Source organism: Aythya ferina, assembly GCF_964211825.1.
Source record: "Aythya ferina genome assembly, chromosome: 4".
Classification (NCBI taxonomy): domain Eukaryota; kingdom Metazoa; phylum Chordata; class Aves; order Anseriformes; family Anatidae; genus Aythya; species Aythya ferina.
The window spans coordinates 13,212,384-13,232,848 of NC_140300.1; the positions used below are offsets into that span (position 1 = coordinate 13,212,384).

Genomic DNA, 20,465 nt, shown 5'->3' on the forward strand with positions numbered 1-20,465 from the left:
TAAATTAAACTCAAATTTAATTCACATTTTAATTATGCTTTTGTTTAAAGATAACAATTTAGATATTTTAAAATATTTTGTCAATTAAAAAGTAATTAAACTTTTAAATAATAATAGTCTGTTAGAGTGTTTTATATATCTCATATTCTTCCAATTCTTCAAGAGGGAATCTGTCAAGACAGAAGAGGAAAGAATGCCAATACAGAATGGGCTCATGCCGAGTTTCTCCTGCTCTGATATAAATATTAGACTGATGACAAACTGGTCCAGATTTTAATATTCTTCAGACCTACTGCATCCTTCACAGTTGTCCTTATCACCCTTTATGTTCTACATATTTCATGTCTTTTCTGACATTCTTTTTTTTTTTTTTTTTTTTAAATCTTTCTACGCCCTTCTATAAACAAGACAGGAAGAAAAGCAGTGCAGCCCTCTGTATTCTAAAGTATTTTCTACATCTGGTGGCATGATGTAATGTGTTATTTTTGTATGAATTTGTGATTTTACCTCTTTTTAAGTATAATTTTTGTAAATAGCTTCAGACTGCATTTGTGAGAATAATAGCATTCATGGGCAATTATAAATGCTTCTATACCCCTAGATATGTCATGAACTTCTAGCAGTACCTTTTTGGGGTGCGTATGTAAATGTCTGTCTCTTCTGCTTCTCAGCAAGTATTTCCTAGCAGGGAGTTACTAATGATCTCACTGCTCAGCAAATGCCAATGCTCAGAAGTAACAACGACCTGCAGCATCTACTCTGTCTCTCTGTCTGTTTAATGAAATCCCCATTGTGCCTTCAGCTGGAAAACAAGGCTACAGCAGTTAAACAGATTGTGAACTGGAAGTTCAAGAAATAAGGGTGAAGAAACCATGGTTCCTTCCTTCATTGCTTGGAAGAGAAAATTTGATTAGTATCAATGAAAGCAGCTTTTCAAGGCTGTTTCCTTTGGTACCATGGTTCCCAAAAGTCAGAGTCTCTTCATATCTCCCAAGAAATGTGAAGAATTCTCAACTTCCAGTCAGAGAATGGTTGTGTTTCCCACACCATGGGCCTGGGCCCTCAGCCCAGAGAAAAGAAACAGTACAGCGGGTCCATGGGAAAGAGCAGAGACTACCACAGGTAGGCAAAGTACAAGTATTTGGGTTATTTTTCTGCAGGAAGAAAAATGTTTCAACTTGCTTATCTGTTTTCTCTCAACTCAGTTTGCAGCCTTTGTCTTGCTGGGCTGGGAGACGGTGATTTGGGATTTGGAGCACATTTGTGTGCCTGAATGAAGTCAGAGCATGCTTGCTTGGAGGGAAACGTGTTACTTGTGTTGCTTGCTGTGACGCTGCTGCTGTTGATTGAAAGGAGCCTGCTGTGGCTTACTGCTGAAATTACGGGAATCTTCAATAGAGCGGCCGACAGCCCTCACAGGGGGAAAAAGCACAGAAGGGAAAATGCTAAGGTAAAATTATGTTGGTGGCAAGGCATGTTGTTTATATAAACTTCCTGCTATGAGCCCAATAGTGACCTTTTCTTGCATCAGTCAGTGGGGCTTATTTCAGGCAAGGAAAGTATTTTTGAGTGTGTTCACAAACAGGGATTTTGCACAAGTCCTGGTGGGGTCCCCATCAGGGTCCCCACCTGAGGACAGAGTAACAGCAAGAGTGCTAGGAGCCAAACCACTTCAGCTCCATAGATTCACTGCAGCTTATGGGGCTTGGCAATAATTTGAGAACCAGTAAACACTGCCTGTGCTCTCACTGATCTTCCACATAACAGAAGTTCTGTTCCTCTTCTGTCCCTATTCCTTCTGATCTCTTCACATCACTAAGTACTCGATGCCTTCCTCACTGGAGTCCTCAAACACCTGTCTGACACAGACACTAACAATCATACCAGTAGTTTTGCTAGAAAATGTCATCTTGAAACCCAGCACAAAAGCATTCCAAATATCCCCTTTTTCAAAAAGTCTGACAATCAGGCTTTTTAACTGGTTTCAAAGCAGTTTGGTTTCAGCTGACCACTGAAAATTATTAGGCCAGAAGACAGGAAAGAAAAATGGTCAGTTTCATAGAAATCATAGTAACAAATGATACAATATAAGAAACAATCAGCTCATTTATTCTTATCTTTTCTTTATATACCGCCCAAGCCTGCTACCTAGTTCATTACCTGCTACCAAGTGAGCTAAGGTATGTTCAGTTACAGAATAGATAAATTCTAAAGCAGTGGAGTTGTGCATGCTTAAAAGACTTAAAAGAATTAAAAGAACGTGGTAGTGTATTTTTTCCCTGTATTTTGAGCAATCATTTACTCACTTGCCAAAAAGATTATGTACTTTCTTTAGGCAGTGTTGAATGTATGTCTAGGGCTTACTTGCTGTATTCATGCAATATTTGGTAATTTACCAGTGTGGCTCCTCTCTCCCAGTTCTTTCTGTGCTCTCCCACTTCCCTGTGCCCTCAGGATCCTCAGGATAACTTGGCAAAGCACCAGCTCACAACATTTCCCTTCAGTCATCAGTGCCATCAAGATAGAGGCCACCACAGAGAAAATAATTTTTGTCAAGTATGTGGTATGTACAGTCCAGTGGCTGGCATTGGATAAAAAGTCCAGTGCCAGACAAGCGTCTTATAATGTACCAGTATGATGGACATCAGTGTGACAGCTTGCTAACAGCACAGACTGAGCTAGGGCTTTCTGAAGCTGAATACATGAGCAGGGGCAGGACAGCTAAGTGCTGCATTTGGGTTCTGAAAAAGCTCTCTCTTCTCTGGGCCAGGTATCAAAGAGAATTTGCTTCTCAGGTTTAGACCCCAACAGGAGAAACTGTTCAGAAACACTGACACAGTGAATGTGCTGTTTAAATGTTGGCAGATAAAATAAATTACATAGGCAGCATTTGTGCTTCTAAGAACTGTTGGAGGAAAAGCTGGCCAGCCCAAGTGCCCTAAGTATGAAGTACGAAAATAAAATAAAATAAAATAAAATAAAATAAAATAAAATAAAATAAAATAAAATAAAATAAAATAAAATAAAATAAAATAAAATAAAATAAAATAAAATAAAATAAAATAAAATAAAATAAAATAATAAAATAAAATAAAATAAAATAAAATAAAATAAAATAAAATAAAATAAAATAAAATAAAATAAAATAAAATAAAATTGAACAGCACCCAAAGCAGATACAGACTTTTTCAGATGTTTGTGAACTGCTTGTGTGAATGATTAACACCAGCAGAGGTAAAACACCCAGAAACACAGTGTTGGGAACAATGCTGTCTTGGAAAGGAGAGATATTTGATTACATTCTAAATCTGCAATTTGAAGTGGGAATGATTCATTGATGCCAGTAGATGCAAGAGCAAGGAATCTACCATGTTAACACAGACATTTTTCACTTATTGATCTAATGAAACAAATACTAAGCAAGCCATGCAATTTCCAGACAAGGAAAATCTATTGCTATTAATGGATGTAAGAAAATAATCTTGGGAGAAAAATGACAGTATGCTGAACAAAGAAGTGTGCAGAGGTAATACCAAAGTTCTGCAACACAGAGATCATCTTTTCACCACATATCTCAGTTTACCACTGAGCACAGCTTCTATCTCAGTGGGTGTCTTGATCTATGACTTTGGCCCCTAAGCTGTAATCCGTATAGTAGTGGTAACAACATATGTCATCTGGAAATTAGTCTCAAGCAGCATAGTAGATAATCACATTTAATATCTTATCCTGTGCTTCAAACATCCTCCAGTAAGTTACATTAACACTACACTTCATTCCCTTGCTTGAGGCTGTGAGCCAAAAGACTAAAGGAATTAAGAAAATAAAGTATGCATAAACATAAAAAAGCAAAAAATCATTACATTCCTTACATTCCCTAAGGCATGTATGCTTCAGGAGGGCCAATGGCCACATGGCTTATTAAAGATGATTCTGAATTATTCAGTAACGTCTCCAACACAGAGTCAACCATAGCATAACTTGTTTGACTAGGCAGTTGCATGTAAGTATTTGTCCACAATGTTTTCTGGGCATTTTTTCCTACCACCTATGCTGTAGGCACATGTTTGCATACAGTTTTAAAGAAAAGGGTACTCTTACTGAGTTCAATAGTATGTCTAAATTCATGTTGGCATAAGTGTTTTGCTGGAATAAGTGTTTTCCCCCCAAAGAACATTGTCTTCTCCTTTTAACCAGTGAGTTCTTTAAAAAAATAAAATTAAAAAAAAGGTCAACATCAGATGCTTTTCTCTGACACAGCTGAAACTCCGTGTGTTGCACTGGAAGTTCAAGCAATATCACCAACTCTAGTTGAAGAATCTCTCAGTACAAGCAGTCTAATCCAAAAGTTTGTTTCTTCTTTGTTTCTGTGTTTCTTCTAAGAAAACAATTCTCACACCTACTGTTTAATGCCAGTTTAAGCAGCAGAATAATCCTAGGGGAAAGAAACACCTTCATTCACATTAGTCTTACCCTAGTTTTTAAGTATCTGCTGTCTAATTATTAGAATTGTTTACAAACAAAAATTTGAATGTTCAACACAGGCATAGTCCTTCCCTCTCTTCTGCTACCTATTAGTTTTACCAAAGTGACACAGTCTTATTTACTAAAAATGTGTCTTAAAAGAGGCAAAGCTGTCATCCAGAGGGAGAATGTGAATGATGGGTAAAATAAAGCCATACAGTGTATTCCCCCTCTTCAGTGGTCATTCAAGAAAGAACCTTCTGGCTCTTCCTCTGCTCTGCTGCCCCTTGAGGCTATTGGTAGTGGAGAGAGCAGCAAAGCGGACACTGACTCTTTCAGGCATAACGAGAGGTCCTCACAGGCCTTTTTTGGGCAGCAGAGGTAGGAAGGCCATCACTGAGACTGGTTGCAAATCCATGTGTCATGGTTTGGCCTCACATTTGTTCATCCAAGCTGTCTGTGTCCAGCCCACAAGTCTGTCTTGTCTTTCTTTCCTGTGGTCGGAACCCACAAATTAAATAAAGTTGAATAAATAAAAAGTTCAATAAATAAAAGCTAAATAAATAAAAATATAAATACATAAATAAGAGTTAAACAAAGTTTAAAAAGTAAAATGCTAGAAGGACATTCAATTTAAGAGCAGCTCTGGCCTAGGAGTAGCTCTCTTTTAAGGCAGAAGCCGGCTCCTAAGCAGGGGTCAGACTCCGATAGTTATAATCATTTTGCCCTATCTGTTGTCCTATTGCTGACACTAACTGCTAAGGGGGTGTCAGAATCTGGTTCCATCTTGGCTGAAAATAGAAGATGACTTTTCTCTTAGCTCTACTTGCACTGAGCAAAAAGAAAATGTTGCTTAAATGAATAAACACTCATCTATTTCTTCTCTCATCTCCCATCTTGCACAAGTTTTCCACCAGTCATATGCTAGATGTTCACATCACAGAAAATCTTCAGTATTTTTTTAATTCTGGTTCATGTTAACAATTACTGCTGGCCATGTCTGTCTCACGCATGAGGAAAACAAATAAGTGTTGGATATGCAAATCATTTTCCTTTTTTTTTTTTTTTTTTTTTTAGCTCTGACATGGCCAGAGAATGTAGAGCTGTCCTTGGGCATTGATCTCCATGCTGGGAAAGTGCCTGTGTTGGTTCACTGCCTTGGCTAGTAAAAACAAAAAAAAATGTGAAAAACACAATCCAACATGCCCTGAAGTTCAGACTCCAGGCCCAGTGCTGTTTGTTTCCTGTTCAAGGTTTGAATTCTTCTAATACGGTTCCTGTGTGTGTGTGTCGGGGTGTGTAGTTTGGCTTCAATATTTCCTGAAGGAATGTGTCTGCACAGCTAAACAAAATACCTCCCTCTGGGCAGCTTGTGCTTTACAGTGCTGCAGCATGGAGAGAAAATCAGATTTTACAAAGACAGAAAAGAGTACATTCTGCTAGGGTATAAAAAAAGCTTCATGCTTGACATCATTAATGGTCAAATTATAACATCAAAAAATAGTGTTTTACTCTAGTGCATATAGATCAGAAGCCTTGAAACCTTGCCTGTGTGTTTTGGAAAAGAATGGGAAATAAATACAGGAAAATAATCAATATCATCTAGCTATAAAAAAGCTATGATCAGGCACCTTTTCCAAACCGCTATTTAAACATGTTCCACATGCTTTGTAAGTTGCTCTCTTCCCCTGAGGTTTGGTCTGTTAACAAAGAGGTGTATTAAATACAAATGAAGAAAAAGATCATCTCAGGGCTTTTCCTCATGCTTGCAAATGCCGATTCCTCTTCAGGGCTACTCAGGCCAGACACCAGGCCTCTCTCAGTGAGGACTCAGCATCCTCAGAGAGTAAAAAATGCATTTAGCCTTCTCCTAGCAAGTTCAATTGTTGATAGCAAGGCTTAGGCAATCTCACTGAAGATTTTGTTGTCATTGTTCTTGCTCCTATCAAAGTATAAAGCTAAACCAAGACAGTTTATTGGCATCAGGAACTGACACGCTGTGTTTGGAAACGTAACTCTTCCTTCATAAGTATGTGTAAAGCAGAATCAAAGAGTCGGCTTTGATCGCTTTCATACTTCCCTGAATGTTGTTTAGTTTCTTTGACTTTATTCACTCCATTTCTCTTTGGTGTCAGAGTGAAAGTTGTTCAGACAATGCTATCATTCTCTGCCCGGCACATTGTTTTATCACAGAAGCGCATGTACCTAAATTATGCAATAGGAAGAATTGAAACTGTGTCTTTTTGATGTGAACAAAGTTGATGCCATCCTTTTTGTTAGTGTACAATTAATGAATAAAATGGGTTGACGTTCTGAGTGTGGTTTGTGGTGTGGCAGCTGCTGTGCTGCCTGTACATGTGCTTCTCACATTCCCCGGGAGCAAGCCCACCCTTTCTGAGAGTGCCGCGTAGCTGTGTACTGCTGCTTGCACAACAGTTTAAAGCTGTATTCAGACTAGGCTCCAGCAGGGCAACCATAATTCTCTGGTCAGTGCATTACCAGATCCTTCTCTGGGCTGGACACAGAGGCCTCAGACTCTGTTTCAGGCAGGTGTGAGATCTCTCCTAGAAGACCATGGAGGATTGCTTTATGCCTCTGGAGATTCTGTTCTCATATCAGCCAAATTGATGTCTACTGGTCAGCACTCGAGGCAGTGCCAAACTCAAACTGTAGCACAGCAGCAGAGCTTCCAGCTTTCCTGGGCTCTGCAGGCCTTGTGTACTGGAATTTCTACACTTAAGAGTGATGTGTATGTGTATGTGTGAGGCTGTCTAAGGGACCACCTCCCTTTCTGTCCCTGTTACAAAACTTCCATGTGGCAGCTGTAAAGAAATGGACAATAAGAAAGACTGGGATGGGCTTTGAATGCCCCAAGCCAAGGAGCCCACAGCCAGCTTCACCAAGAGAGCAGGACAAGGACCCAAACATTGGAAAAATAACAGGGTATCAGGAAAATGCCCATGTTGGCCCATTTTTTCCATTCACTGAATATTCTTGTTCTTCTTTCTGCCATTCCCAGTGGTCTGAATTTTTCTTCCTTGACCTCAGGTAGTCAAGAGTGTGTACTATATTCCAGATGAGCAGACACCTACTTCTACAACATTGACAATATATCCCTGTCCCTGCTTGATACAAAACTTTTGACCTGTCCTGATTATACTCATCTTTTTCACTGCAATTCTGATTTAGTGGCTTATAGTCATCCTATGAATAATAAGTAAATATGCTGTAGTAAGCAACTTTTTTTTTTTTTTTAGTCCTCTACCATTGCCAGATAATGAGCTCTTACATTACAGGAAACACTTTATGCAAAAAGCACTTAGTCAAACACATAATAATGTTGGATTTAATAATTTCCTTTAATTCAGTCTCTACTGATCTTTATTTATTTATTTAGGATAGTCTGATCTTCTGCGTTGATGCTGGCTCCTATTTTTTTGTTTTTAAGCTAAGTCAGTGGTAGGATATATGGTAATATATGTCACAAACATAGCACATAATTAATACAGTAAAGATAATACTTATGACCATTTAGTTTTTGTGTAACCAGGAAGTCATTATTTCATGCAAACTGCTTGATCGTGAGGTAGACGATGAAAACATTAACTCTGGATAATTTAAGGTAAACAGACAGGGTTTTTCCTTAATATTTACACAAGGTTATTGGAGAATTGGGCAGCCTTTTCTCCTCTTGAGCACTCACACATACTCTCACCCTTTTGGGGCTATTTCACTCGAGGAACACAACAAAGTTGTAACAAAGAACATTTAAATTATCTCTGCAAACTTTAGCATGAGTTTACTCTTGTATACTCTATGTATATGTATATCAGAAGGACACTTTACATTTCAAAAGCAACACGTTTCTCACAGTTTTTTGAAGACAGCTTCTTATTTCACAAGAACTTCTCATTTGCAAGGGTAGCCTCAGCTCTCAGCAAGAGAGATCACTGCAGTGACTCACTAGTTCTCATTGCTGATAAGATTGCTTTTTGCCCCAAATGCAGTTTGCTTAGATTTCAGCTTGGGAAACTTCTTTAAATTCACCAGTGACTTTGCCAGCTAGACAACGACAGCATCAGAGTGTGAATCACACCATTTCAATGGGCTGATTGTGAAATAAATATGAACAGGAACAGCAGGGGGCTGGCTTTTCTTTAGCAGTCACAGTTTCCTTTTCACTATATGCCCTTAAAATGCCCAGGCAGCCTATTAGCAGAGGGAAAGATTGATAGAATTACATTTACATTTTAAATCAAGCCAAGTTCTCACTTCCCCAGCCATGACCCTTCTAAAACATCAAACTAACAAACAAACAATAAAATCAAAACAAAAAGAAAAAGCAGCAGCCAAATAGAAAGGAAAATAAATGTTAATTTGCTTAGTCTTCTAATGGAAATTAGCTTAATGGTCCCAAATTAAAAGTATCTGTTAAATATAGTGTCTTGTTCTGCACATGAAAGGCATAGTACTGCAAATGGGGTGATTCGTCACTCAAAATATTCCTATTCATGCAGTCCCTCAGTGCAGACACAGCTGTGTCAGGTTTGTATCATTATTTCTCTTTTGTTTTGGGAATAATTATAACGGAAAACCCAAATTTTCTAAAACTGTGCATATGAGTAGGTACACTGGTGTGGAGAAAGACCCGCAAGCTATCTTAGAATCCTTTATCCAGCCTGTGACCATGAACATCGACCCCTTTCCTGGCACCAGCTGCTCTGGACACCCCAAGCCAAAGTGTGTTGGGTTAACACACATGGCAACGGACGGGTCCTCTCTGGGAAGCCATCTATGAACCAGCTGTGCAGGTAGGAGTGGACCAGTTTGGCACCTCATACTTGCAGACTTGCAAAGTACCTGTTGAACACTACCTCCACCTTGCTGGCACGCCCAGCTAGAGCATTTTGGGCATACATTTGGGAGCTACATTTCACATATCTTCAACTTTTTCTTTTCTTAGCCACCTAACTTAAACAAACACAAACTAAAAACACACTTGTAAGGACATTTAGTCATCTGGGAGTTCATTGCATGTGGTTCAGAAACAGAAGGAGTGTATTTTTCATTTTTTTATTTTTATCAAAATTTAAAAGAGAAGAGTCACGATGAAGAATTAAATTCAGGTTTAAATGATAATTGCATCTGAAACTCAGTCTGCGCTTCTGACGTGCTCAGATAATTATTTCTTCTTTCTTTCAAGGCAAGATGACAAAATATAAATATAGTGATTAATAAGTTTAGTAATTTTCTTAAACAGAATGAAACTCTACTTATTTTTATCGCTTCTAGATTTTACCAAGAAGAGCAGATCACCAGCAATATCACATTATTTATATATTTCTGTGCCACAGAAGAGTATTTACAGCTGTACAGCGTATTTGCCATGTTGTTTAGTTTTAGGGCACTGACAAAGATGGCTTTGAACCTGTGTCATATCTCCAACAGACAGGACTCTGAAAGGTAATGCTTTCTGTGAGAAAGGAGAAATAATGCATCTGATGGAATGAATGTAAGTTTAAATATAGGGTGAGATTGCGCATCTGAAGGAGTCTGAGACTTGTGTCATTGATTTTGGTGAGGGAAGGATTTCTTCCATTATACTTAACCATAAAATGTGGAAAGCACTGTACAGAAATGAAAGCGCTATGGAGACGCATTGTATTATAGGGACCCATGCTTTACCTTCTCAGCCAGCTGAGACAAGAATTTATTTTACCTTGCAGTTGTGCTAGTCTGCTGGAAGAGCTGTTGTTTTTGTCTAGAAATACACACAACAACATAAGCTTTGACGTTTGCAGGTTTCTAGGCAAGAATAAATAGAAAACTGAGTGTGCCAGCATGCTAAGGAGCTACTGAAATGCTCCTGTGCAGGCTGTAGCTCAGCAGAGAAATCTCTTTGGATTCCTGTATTCCTGTAAGGGCTGCACTTTTGGTCTCATCCATTTATTTTCTTCTAGCAACATAATGCTTCTGAAAGGTGCAGGAATACCAGTCCTAGAAAATGAAGTCCTTCATTTCCTCACAGATTAACCATGTCATAGACAAGAGCTCCTTGGAGGAACACTCTCTGAGAACAGATAGCTCAGACCTTGTCTTGATTCAGCCCTGGGATTCCCCAGTGGGTTGGTATGGCAGATAAATTTGGTAGATGAATATGCTTAGTCACGTGGCTTTTGATGCATTCCTTGCAAGCTGACATCATTTTTCATTGCAAGTGTAATTAGGGAGGGCGGAATGCTGACCAGCAATGATAAGACCTGGAGCCATCTACCACATGTGCATGAGTAAGTGGAGAGAAAAGGGTAAGAAGGGAAGGGTAGAGAAGAAAAGCATGAATAACTTGCTTTTACTGCTGAACATTGCTCTAAATCTGAACAAGGGTTTCTTCCCAACATCCTGCTTCTGAGGTTGTAATTTAGGATAGCTCACACATCAAAACCCAGATGGAGGCAGAGGCATGCTCTGCTGCTGAAAGCATCCCTGTTATTGCACTGGAGATGCCTGTAAGCCACTTAGAGGTAAAATAGGCTTTTTCTTAGCAAGGCAGTGAAGGCTTAAGGCTCTAAATCCTGTGCTACTTGAATCAACAAGCCTTGCAGTCACTGAAAAGAGTATTGTTGGCAGGGCTAAAACCACATAATCTCCTGTCTCCCTGTCATTAATGGCCACATTCTCACAGCCTCCCAGGGAAGTGCCATCATCCCCATTACACAGGCAGGAGCAGGGACCCAGACAAGCCCAGGTGATGACTGTACTGCCATGACAGCAGCTCAGGAGGACATCTCTGGGCCATCCTGCGAACCATGCTGACATTTCACCCAGGGGACAGCAGGAGCTTACTGCGCCAGCCCTGCTCTAACGCAATGTTTCTTTGTCCAAGAACAGGCTTTGGGGTCTGTTTCCTCAATATACATGTACATTTTGAAAAATAATATCTGTATAGAAAAAAGAAGCCCATACCACTGAATGAACAAAGAGGACTTGTGCTTAGCAACTACAGAGAATTAGTGTTGCAGCACCAGGCCAGAAGCAGCACTGAGGTCCTGCCTGCCTTGTCCTTCACCTGCAGCTCGGCTGAACTACCCAAGCTACCTGTAGGGAAGAGTTGCTTGCCTGAAGGAGATGCGTTGAATCATCCCAGCTTAAAATGTGGTCATACTGTGCTGCTCTATGCATCTTGCCATCTGCACCAGGGCAATGTGTGAAGATGCACAACCCATATCCCAAATTCTGTGCTGATGTCTACAACAAGACTCTACAAAGTGCAATATGGATAATGCACAGGCAACAGTGAGAAAAACAAAACAGGGTCTTAGCCAAAGTGCCAGGCCTTCCCAGAAGGCTGTGAACACCTCTTTTGTGCTGAGCTGGAAGCTCACGTGGCAGTTCAGCTCTGCTCTGAAGCAAGAAGTGGCACCTTTACCACAACAGCAAGCTGAGCCATGGGCTTTGAATCACTTCCTAAATACACACAAGGCTTTCTCTGTAAAGCACTGTTTTGCTTTTCTTTTCCTATTTTTCAATATAATCAGAAGCCGGTTTCATGAAGTGTCTCATGGCAACCCCAACTATTTTAAAATAAACATTTTCATTAAACAAGTGGATTTTGGTATTAGGAAGGCAGTAACTTGAAAGAGCTTTTGTCAAAAGTTGGTGGAGGCCCGGGTACACTGTTCAAACACAGGAGGAATTTCTGACTGCATAGTGAGTCCTTTGACTTTTAGAAAAATATTATTGTTTGAGCTCTCAGTAACCTGGAAGTAAGAGAACAACACAGCTCAAAAATTAAAAAAAAAAAAAAAAAAAAAAAGTGTACAGTTATGTCATGATAGGCTTCTAGTTTCCCTCTTAGCCTGTGTCTCTGCTTTTGCTGTGGAATATTCCTTGTAAAAAAAAAAAAAAAAAAAAAAAAAAAAAAAGAGTAAATATATGCACTGTAAATAGCTCTCAAAAGCTGTGGTGACATCATCAGCTTCATGAGCTGACATTAAACTCAGAAAGTATGAGTGTGTTCTCAGCCTTCAGAGCTTTTGTGTAGGAGGAGTATGGTAAATTATGTCCATGGTGGAGATGTCCATGTTGTGATGGTCATCCCAGATATGGTGGTACTGGTTTCCTCCTGCTGTGCTCCCTTCTCATGCTAGCCTGGACATCACCCCACAAACTAGAAGGGCTGTAAATAGAAGCTTCTCCATAGATGCAATCCTGAGGAGAGTTTAAATTGTAATATATTTTGAACTTCGTCCCTTCCTGTACGGTAGCTTTTGGGGCTATTTCCATGTCCATTTTGCATATCCCCTCTCAGATCCTATTAGCATTTGTGAAGAACAGCTTGTGTCTCCCCATTAAGGATCTTTTCTGCCCAAGGCAGGATATGCACCAGAATTAATAAGTGACTTTTCATAAGTGACAGGATAAAAACAGTCATCACAAAGAGTGTCTGGAATTTCAAGGCCTTTAGTAACTGCATATCTGGTTCAGAGTTGTATCAGGTGCCATAGACTGAAAGACTCCCAATGCCTGGTGTCACTATTGATTTCTCCTGAAGTCATCAGTGAGCTTCTTGAGAGGTTACTTGCCCATATGTGGACCATAAACTGAACATATTCAGAGCTCAGGAATAAGCTGATAAGCTACAAATAGAAGAACTGAGAAGAAATTTTGCCTTTTTTGAATTGAATTGCATATTCAGCAACAGAAGTGCTGATGAGCTAGGAGACATGGAAAATATCCATCTGGGTCAGAATCAACTATGCATGAAATCTGGCCCAGAGAAGGGAAGATTTGGGTGAGGATATTAAACTCTAGTCCTTCTTTTATAGCTCTTTTCTGAAAGAAGAAAAAAAAAAAAAAGTCTCTCCCTAATATTTCTGAATATAAGGATGCTGTAGCTGAGCAAAAACTTCAGAACAAATTGATCCAGCAATTTTGCCCCTCCACAAAGCAAAGAAACTTTTTTTTTTTTTTTTTTTTTTGGTTGGTTAAATATTTTGGTAACGTCTGGATCCATCCTTTGCTTTGCTTTCTGGACCAATATCTTGGTAGCTCAGCAAGTCATATTTCCTCATTCTGCAGAAGAAGCCTTGATGAGTGGGTGATTTCCTTGCCTGCTAGTAGCGAAGCATCTCTATAAGTGCATGGGGATGAGGAAATCTCATCTCTCAAGAAAAGGATCATAATGGGTATGCAAGCTGCACGTGTGGTGGGTGGCAGACCTTTCCTCTCCCTTCCCTTTGTGGCTACCTCAGAACAGGACCATTCTTTGGGACAAAAATCATAAACCCTTAGTGCTATGTAAGAGCTGGGCTTTTCCTCCTCTGGATGTCTTGGAGCTGAGGGCTCTGACTGCAACAGGTGCCATTCAGCACTTATGACAGGCTTCCATGGATGTGACCACTGGGTGATATTTTTGTGGCACGGGCCTTGCACCCCAACTTGGGAGACAGGATATTGTGTTAGGCCACAGGATGCTAAATGCTCACCTCTCTCACCCTAGGCAACCAATGTATAGCTCAGTTTACAAAGTAATTCCAAAACACTGTTGGCAACTTTAACATTAGCCCACCCTAAAGAAAGGGGCTTTTAAACAGCTTTCATCTGCCTGAATCTGGCAAATATGCAGGACTTGGATAATAGTTTAGATGGCATATGACTCCAGAGAAAGTGGCCATGAGGCCAGGCTTGTCACAGGCACTCAGATACCTCTGTTAGAACACAATCCACAGTATTTCACTGTGGTTTCAAATGAAATAATCCCCATAGGCTTAGCATAGGTACAATATCAGGAGAGAGATTAATGCTCACAGTAAAAATAAATAAATAAAGAAGGAAATGCTTCATTTTGAAGACACCCTGAGCAGCAGTTGGATTGCTGACTTTTTGTACTGAGAGAGCATTTATGCTGCTCAGAAGACTGCTCTTCTGGCAGAGTGGCTACATTTTAGCAACTTGCCAAATGAGAAAGAGATAGAAGGATAATATTTCACCACTAGCTTCTGCTACTGTTTACAGTAATGAGATGGAGATTAAGAGCCTGTTTCTTTATGGGCGACACTCATGCAAAGAAGCATCCTTTCCTTGGGCATGCAGTAGGTAGCTGTGTTCAGATCTATGATCCAACTGCTTTGGGTCATCTTGTTTTCAAAGACAGGTTTTATGTCTTCCTCTCACCTCTTAATTCACTTGTTTAAGCAACTCCCTTTCCTGAAAATAACACCCAACAGCTCATTTACCAAGAGCAGTTCTAAAGTCCCCACTGCCAGGACTCCCAACAAATGAAATATTTCTTTCTTCACTGGGTATTTATCACATTGCCCTTCAGAAGTATGATGTTACTCAACAAATCATCCTTTATAAAAGCAAAGAAATATATTACAAGATAGTACAATGCAGCTCTATTTCCCTGTTTCCTCCAGGTATTTGGGGGGATTTCAGTCAGAGTCCTCTGCAAAATACAGAATTCTTTTCACAAAGCTTGCTTTCAAGGCTCTGATCTCTCCAAAAATGTCTGGTGGAAAACCCTTTTCTCTTACTGGTATACTGTCATTTCTCCTTCTCCTGTCTTTGGATGAACCTTGCAGGACTACTTCAATTCCAAGGGAATATATCCTTTATCAGACACTTCCCTATTTTGGTTTATACCAAGCTAGAACATGAATTTGAAAGATGTTGGATTTTGCTGACTTTTTGTGGGGGTAGGGGAAGATGGGGGAGGATAACTTGTGAAATAAACAGTTCTTCATTCAAAGGTAGCCCCTTTTTGCAGGACAATTAATTTACATGTATAGCAACATATGTTCAGCCCCATGTCTGCATCCCAGGATGTCTTGGCTCTATCTCAGATCTAATAAAAGAAAGAAAACTCATAAATCCAACCAAGAAAGCAAAATGGTGTTTATACATTTACATTTACGACAGCCATACAGAGATGTATTAATTCTATTTGAGACCACAAATGTGTAAATATACAAGTTTCCCCAAACAGCCATAGCAAACATTATTGTTTTGATTTAGAAATAATGAGTGTCTGCATAGGTTAAAAAGGGGAAATGATACAAAATCTGGGATGTTTCCTTTATAGCAACAATGTTTCAGACCTGCTAAGTACTGATTAGTACTGTCAGTGTAAGATACCAGTGCTGGAAGGATACCCCTCATAAGCAGCCTATGAAGTCCCACAGCTGTACATTATGTTTTCAAGAAAGAGACTTATGTGCCAAAACACATACAGGATCGAGGCCTATGGCCCTTTGCTAACCCCATGCTGTTTCTTACACATATTTCTCTTGCTTGAGATGTTCATTTGGTTATTTTCTTTCTGGAATGCAGTGTGCCAGTAGTGTTTGTTTTTGTTATCCTTGTTCCCTCCTTACCCTGCTCCCGGGCAGGAAAGTGCTAGCAGCCTTGCTTCATAGGTTGGCAGGAAATTTAAAACAGCAGTAAGCTGCTCCTCGGACCACCCCCAGACTTTTTTTTTTTTTTTCCATTGATACAGGAGACTATTTAATTGAGGGCTGACTTGTCAAACTCTCCCATTGACGCTTACCAGTAGCTGCCTAACCACTAACGGTGATTTTTTCCTCCCTTACTCCTTCTTTGGACGAGCTTGCCACAATGAAGATGCTGCTGAGCCTGATCGCTCTGCTCTCTGCTGCCCTGCTAGCCTATGCAGCCCCTCCAACTTGCTACTCCAGGGTGTTGTCTCTGAGCAAAGAAATCACAAAGTCTTTTAAGGAGTTGCAGACCTCCAAGGATGTGGTGAGTCTATATAAAAACTGTTCCTACAAAGACACTGTAGGTTGCTTGCTTTTGATACAAGTTGCTCTCAAAACAGAATTGCAACAGGTCTTTCCTCTTTCCTGCAGGACCCATGTGTGGAGACGCTGCCCAGGCTGTACTTGGACATCCATGTAAGTTTTCACATTTCTGTCTTACCGCTGTGCAGGAAAAACAGCTAATAACTCTTAGAAGAGAGCATAACTCTTAAGCTTGTGCCCCAGAAGAGTAGTTTGAAACTAATTTTTAAAAGCTTAATTAACTAGAAAGATGAGTCACTAAAAAAAAAAAAAATTCATTTTGAATCTTATGAAAATCCCTATGGAGTTACAGAGATTTTACTTGTTTAAAAATTCAGAAATGAGGAAATCAATATTTTGAAGTGATTATCATTTATACATTATTTATTGTGACAGAAAATTTTCAGAAGTTAAATATGCACAACAACGCTTGAAATAATAGTTTAAAAGAGAAAATGCAGAATATTTTTTTTTCATTTAATATACCTACTTTATTTTATATTATATGTAGCTTCTAGCCTGCAGATTTAATTAACAGAAGGGTACAGATACTTTGCTTGCTCTTCCTGTTTTAAATAGCCACTTGTTGAATCCAGAAAGAAAAAGTAGTCTTGAGGATATGGAAGTTAAATACTGAGAAAAGACATCAATATCATCTCCCAGCAAAGACAAAATAGTCTCCTGCATAAGTAGTTTATATAGTTTATATCTGTGATATCTGACATACTTTGTTGCTATTTTCCATGCTCTGCTGAATAACTAAAAGGTAAAAAAAAAAAAAAAAAATCCCTGACATGTTTTGTTGGAGACAATTACACTGTCTTGCAAGTCAGTAAAATTCAGATCCTAACTCTGGAGCTGACAATGCTTCTCCTCATTGCAACATTGCAAAGCAATGTGCCTTGGCTTCCTTTGCTTTAAAATAAAAGATGGAATATTTATCTACCTGCTTTACAAAGACACTACAAAATTAATATTGTCTCTGCAAGACATGTGGTAAAAATTTGAAAATTTTTACTCAGAAAATTTCTGTCTGGTGTTCACAGTATTGTATGGGAACTGAGGAATTGTGTGTAAGACCTTGATAGTCTTGTTCACCAGCTAAATGAGGCACTTTCATAAAAGGAACGTAGTGCACCTATACTGCAGGTACCCCACCAACTGCAGGAGCATATGGGATTGTATTGGCACATCTGTCTCCTAAAGCACGTGAGAAAGAAGTCGGCAGACCAAAACTGTACTTGTGAAATTTTCTGAGCACTTATTTGGACCAAGCGTCTTTGTTATGAAATATCGATGGTAAATTTTCCTCACTAACGGTTACATAGATTACACATACACAGAGGCAGGAATTCAAGGCAGAGAGGCAATAAGAATTTTGAAAGTGGTGGACCAGGAACATAAATCTCCATTTGTGTGCTGTTACAAGTACTTCTTCTGCATGCTTTGCAGAATTACTGTGTGCTGACAAAACTCCGTGATTTTGTGGCCTACCCCAGATGTGAGAGAGTGATTGAAGTGAGTGATCTGAAGGAAAAAGCCCGTAGCCTGTACACCATTATGATCTCCTACTGTAGAAGGGTAAGTCAGGATGCATCAATAGGAACATAGCTTTTACCTCCCTCCATCTCCATCCCATCCCCTGACTTCAGCAAAGGCTGATTAGGGCCTGAGTTTCTCAAACTTACATTATCTTCTGTGTTCCTTCTTATGACATTAGCCATCTCTTTTGTTTCTCCAGGACTTGGTGTTCCTCACCGACGACTGTAGTGCTCTGGAAAATTCTGTTGAGACCTCTGATGAAATTGACAGCTAAAATGGAGTCAGATCCAAAGTTGTACCTGGGAAATTTTCTCAGAGACCAAGAGACAAAATATATACACACAGTCAGCTACAACGTTAACAGCTAAAATATTTTTCAAGCACACTAGCAATATTGTCTCAGACCTACCCATTTTTCTCAGCCTTGGCAGGAAATGAACTGCATGCCTTACATACCTACAGAGCTGCTAGGAAAACTATGGTTAGAAAACATTTTTTTTCATTCGGCAAGGTATGATATTTCAGCTTAGCCAAATGTATAAAGTATGTTTTGTTTAAACATTAGGTACTAGATTTTAAAACTCTTTTACAAATAGCTCATAGAAAATGTATTATGATCAATATTCTATCCTGACTTAGAGGTTCTTTTATTAGATGGGCATGGAAGGGACCATTCTTGTTTTTCTTAAAGGAGGAGTATAACTGTGTACTGGCAGATGTATAGCTCATATATGTATGCTGATAGTTTTTGATGTCAGATTTGTAAGAACAGAGGTTAAAGTATCTCGTCTTGGTGAAAAATAAATAAATAAATAAATAAATAAATAAATAAATAAAAACCGCCTTCAAACCCAAGATACGTGTGTTACATCATGTCTTTCAAGATCAATTGAAAAGGTGTGATTTTTATAAACTTTTCACAGGCACTTGCAAGTTGTTTTTCGCAGCATAAACCATCTTTAGATTTGTTTCCATGGCAATGCAAACTTTGCTGTGTCTGCATGATTCGGCAATGTATAAGTTTCTACTTGGAGATTTGTTCTTTACTGAAAACAATTTCTTTAACAAAATTAGTGGATTCTTTTTTAAATACTGTTTCTGTGTTATGAGAATGTAAGCTGTGAGGCAGTGGCTCAGAATTGAGTTTATTGGCTTATTCAATGTTTGGACAGATTGCTATGCTTCCAAAACACAACTGATAAACTGAGCTACTGAGATTAATAAAATTTCCAGATGGTAGTAGTTCAAGAGTCATGGGTCCCTTCAGCATCTTCAGGACACGAAACCTCCACATCTGGCAGTTCTTTGGTGCCAAAAATAGAAAGGAACTTTCCCATATTCTCGGAACTAGTTGAAATTAACCCATTGGGTCCTGTCCAAGTGGTTCCCCTCTCTCCTGTACAGTACTATATAGTCTGGTCATGCAATAGTACAGTATTATAGTCTGGTCATTCCTCTGCAGAATTGTCAGCTCTGGTGAACTGGTGAGTGGTTCCACCATGTTTTATAAAAACACCATCTTCTGCAAGGTTAGGGGATTATGTAGCAATCACAGCTCCATTATTTTCTGCTATTTCAGTGAATATCTGATTCTATAAACAAAATGACTAACAACTTTTATGGAAACAAAATAATTATAATAAAAAGGTGTGGTTTTTTTTCCTTAATTTTGGAATTATCTTAGTCTGTTGAAACTATTAATCATTTTTTACCTATAGTTTTCTGATTTTGTCATCATTCTGATATAAATTATCTGAACCATTCAGACTTATTACAACTATTGCCTATCCAACTTTTCACTTCACTCCTGAAGCTCAAGTCCTCATGTGTTAACCCTATCAATCCTCTACAAGAGTTACTCTGCCCCCAAGCAGCTCACCAAGGCTCCCTCTCACACAAAGATTTCTCTGTGTCCATGTGGGAAGAGAAAGTAGCAGGCTCAGAAGTCTGGTCTAGCACCAGGCTGAACTCAAGCGCAAGAGCTCAGATAGTCCTACTCTCAGAAAAACCATTGCTTGGTTTCCTTCTAGGATTTAACTCCTCTCCAAGCCAGCAAATTCTGTACAAGATCCTGCGCACTCTAGAGATACCAAGATCATTTTTTCTACATCACTTAAACATATCCAAGGCCAACTCCCTCAGCAGCAACCATATCCTGGAATAAGGACATGTTGGCCATTAACATTAACATGTTGGCAGGGAACCTGGTAACCACACACAGAGCGTGTAAGCGCCAGCAGCTCCCTGGCTCAAGGAGAAATGCAGGTGAGGTTGAACCACTCACTGTTAGCATTCGTATTTTCCTCCCTCTAACCAGGGGATCCTCTACCACCTTGGGAAGCAAGCAGTGCTGGGAAAATATTAAGGCCTATACACTTCCATATGAGTACTAAAACCACATCACAGCCCATGCTGTGATACTTTTGCACAAAGACAGCCATAGATGTACTTTGCAAGAAAGTGCATTATGGTCACCACAGGCCACAGCATTTGCAGAGCCAACAAAGGGACCAGGCGGTTCTCATGCCTGGAAGCTGGCAGCAGGCAGCAAAAGCTGCTAATTTTTTGGCTGATTTTTCCACTTCCAGCTGTCATGGGTTTTAAACACAAGCCTGTTGTAAAGCTAGCATTGTGACTTGGCAAGCAAACTGCATGTTTCTT

General features: G+C 39.4%; 1 protein-coding gene across 3 annotated transcripts; it reads left to right on the forward strand.

Moving 5' to 3' along the window:
* Positions 1 to 1,021: 1,021 nt before the first annotated feature.
* CYTL1 (cytokine like 1) lies at positions 1,022 to 18,659 on the forward strand. Of its 3 annotated transcripts, none has more exons than XM_084517100.1 (6): positions 1,022 to 1,122; positions 1,206 to 1,450; positions 16,072 to 16,224; positions 16,332 to 16,376; positions 17,715 to 17,843; positions 18,004 to 18,659. In XM_084517100.1, exons 2-6 carry the CDS (start codon positions 1,274 to 1,276, stop codon positions 18,076 to 18,078), a joined length of 579 nt encoding a protein of 192 aa, XP_084373226.1. In that variant the 5' UTR covers positions 1,022 to 1,122; positions 1,206 to 1,273; the 3' UTR covers positions 18,079 to 18,659. The 3 variants fall into 3 exon arrangements, with proteins under 3 accessions (XP_084373226.1, XP_084373227.1, XP_084373228.1); XM_084517101.1 differs by lacking the exon at positions 1,022 to 1,122 and adding an exon at positions 5,542 to 5,717 and having other exon boundaries at positions 1,324 to 1,450; positions 15,962 to 16,224; XM_084517102.1 differs by lacking the exon at positions 1,022 to 1,122 and adding an exon at positions 5,542 to 5,717 and having other exon boundaries at positions 1,324 to 1,450.
* Positions 18,660 to 20,465: the final 1,806 nt, after the last annotated feature.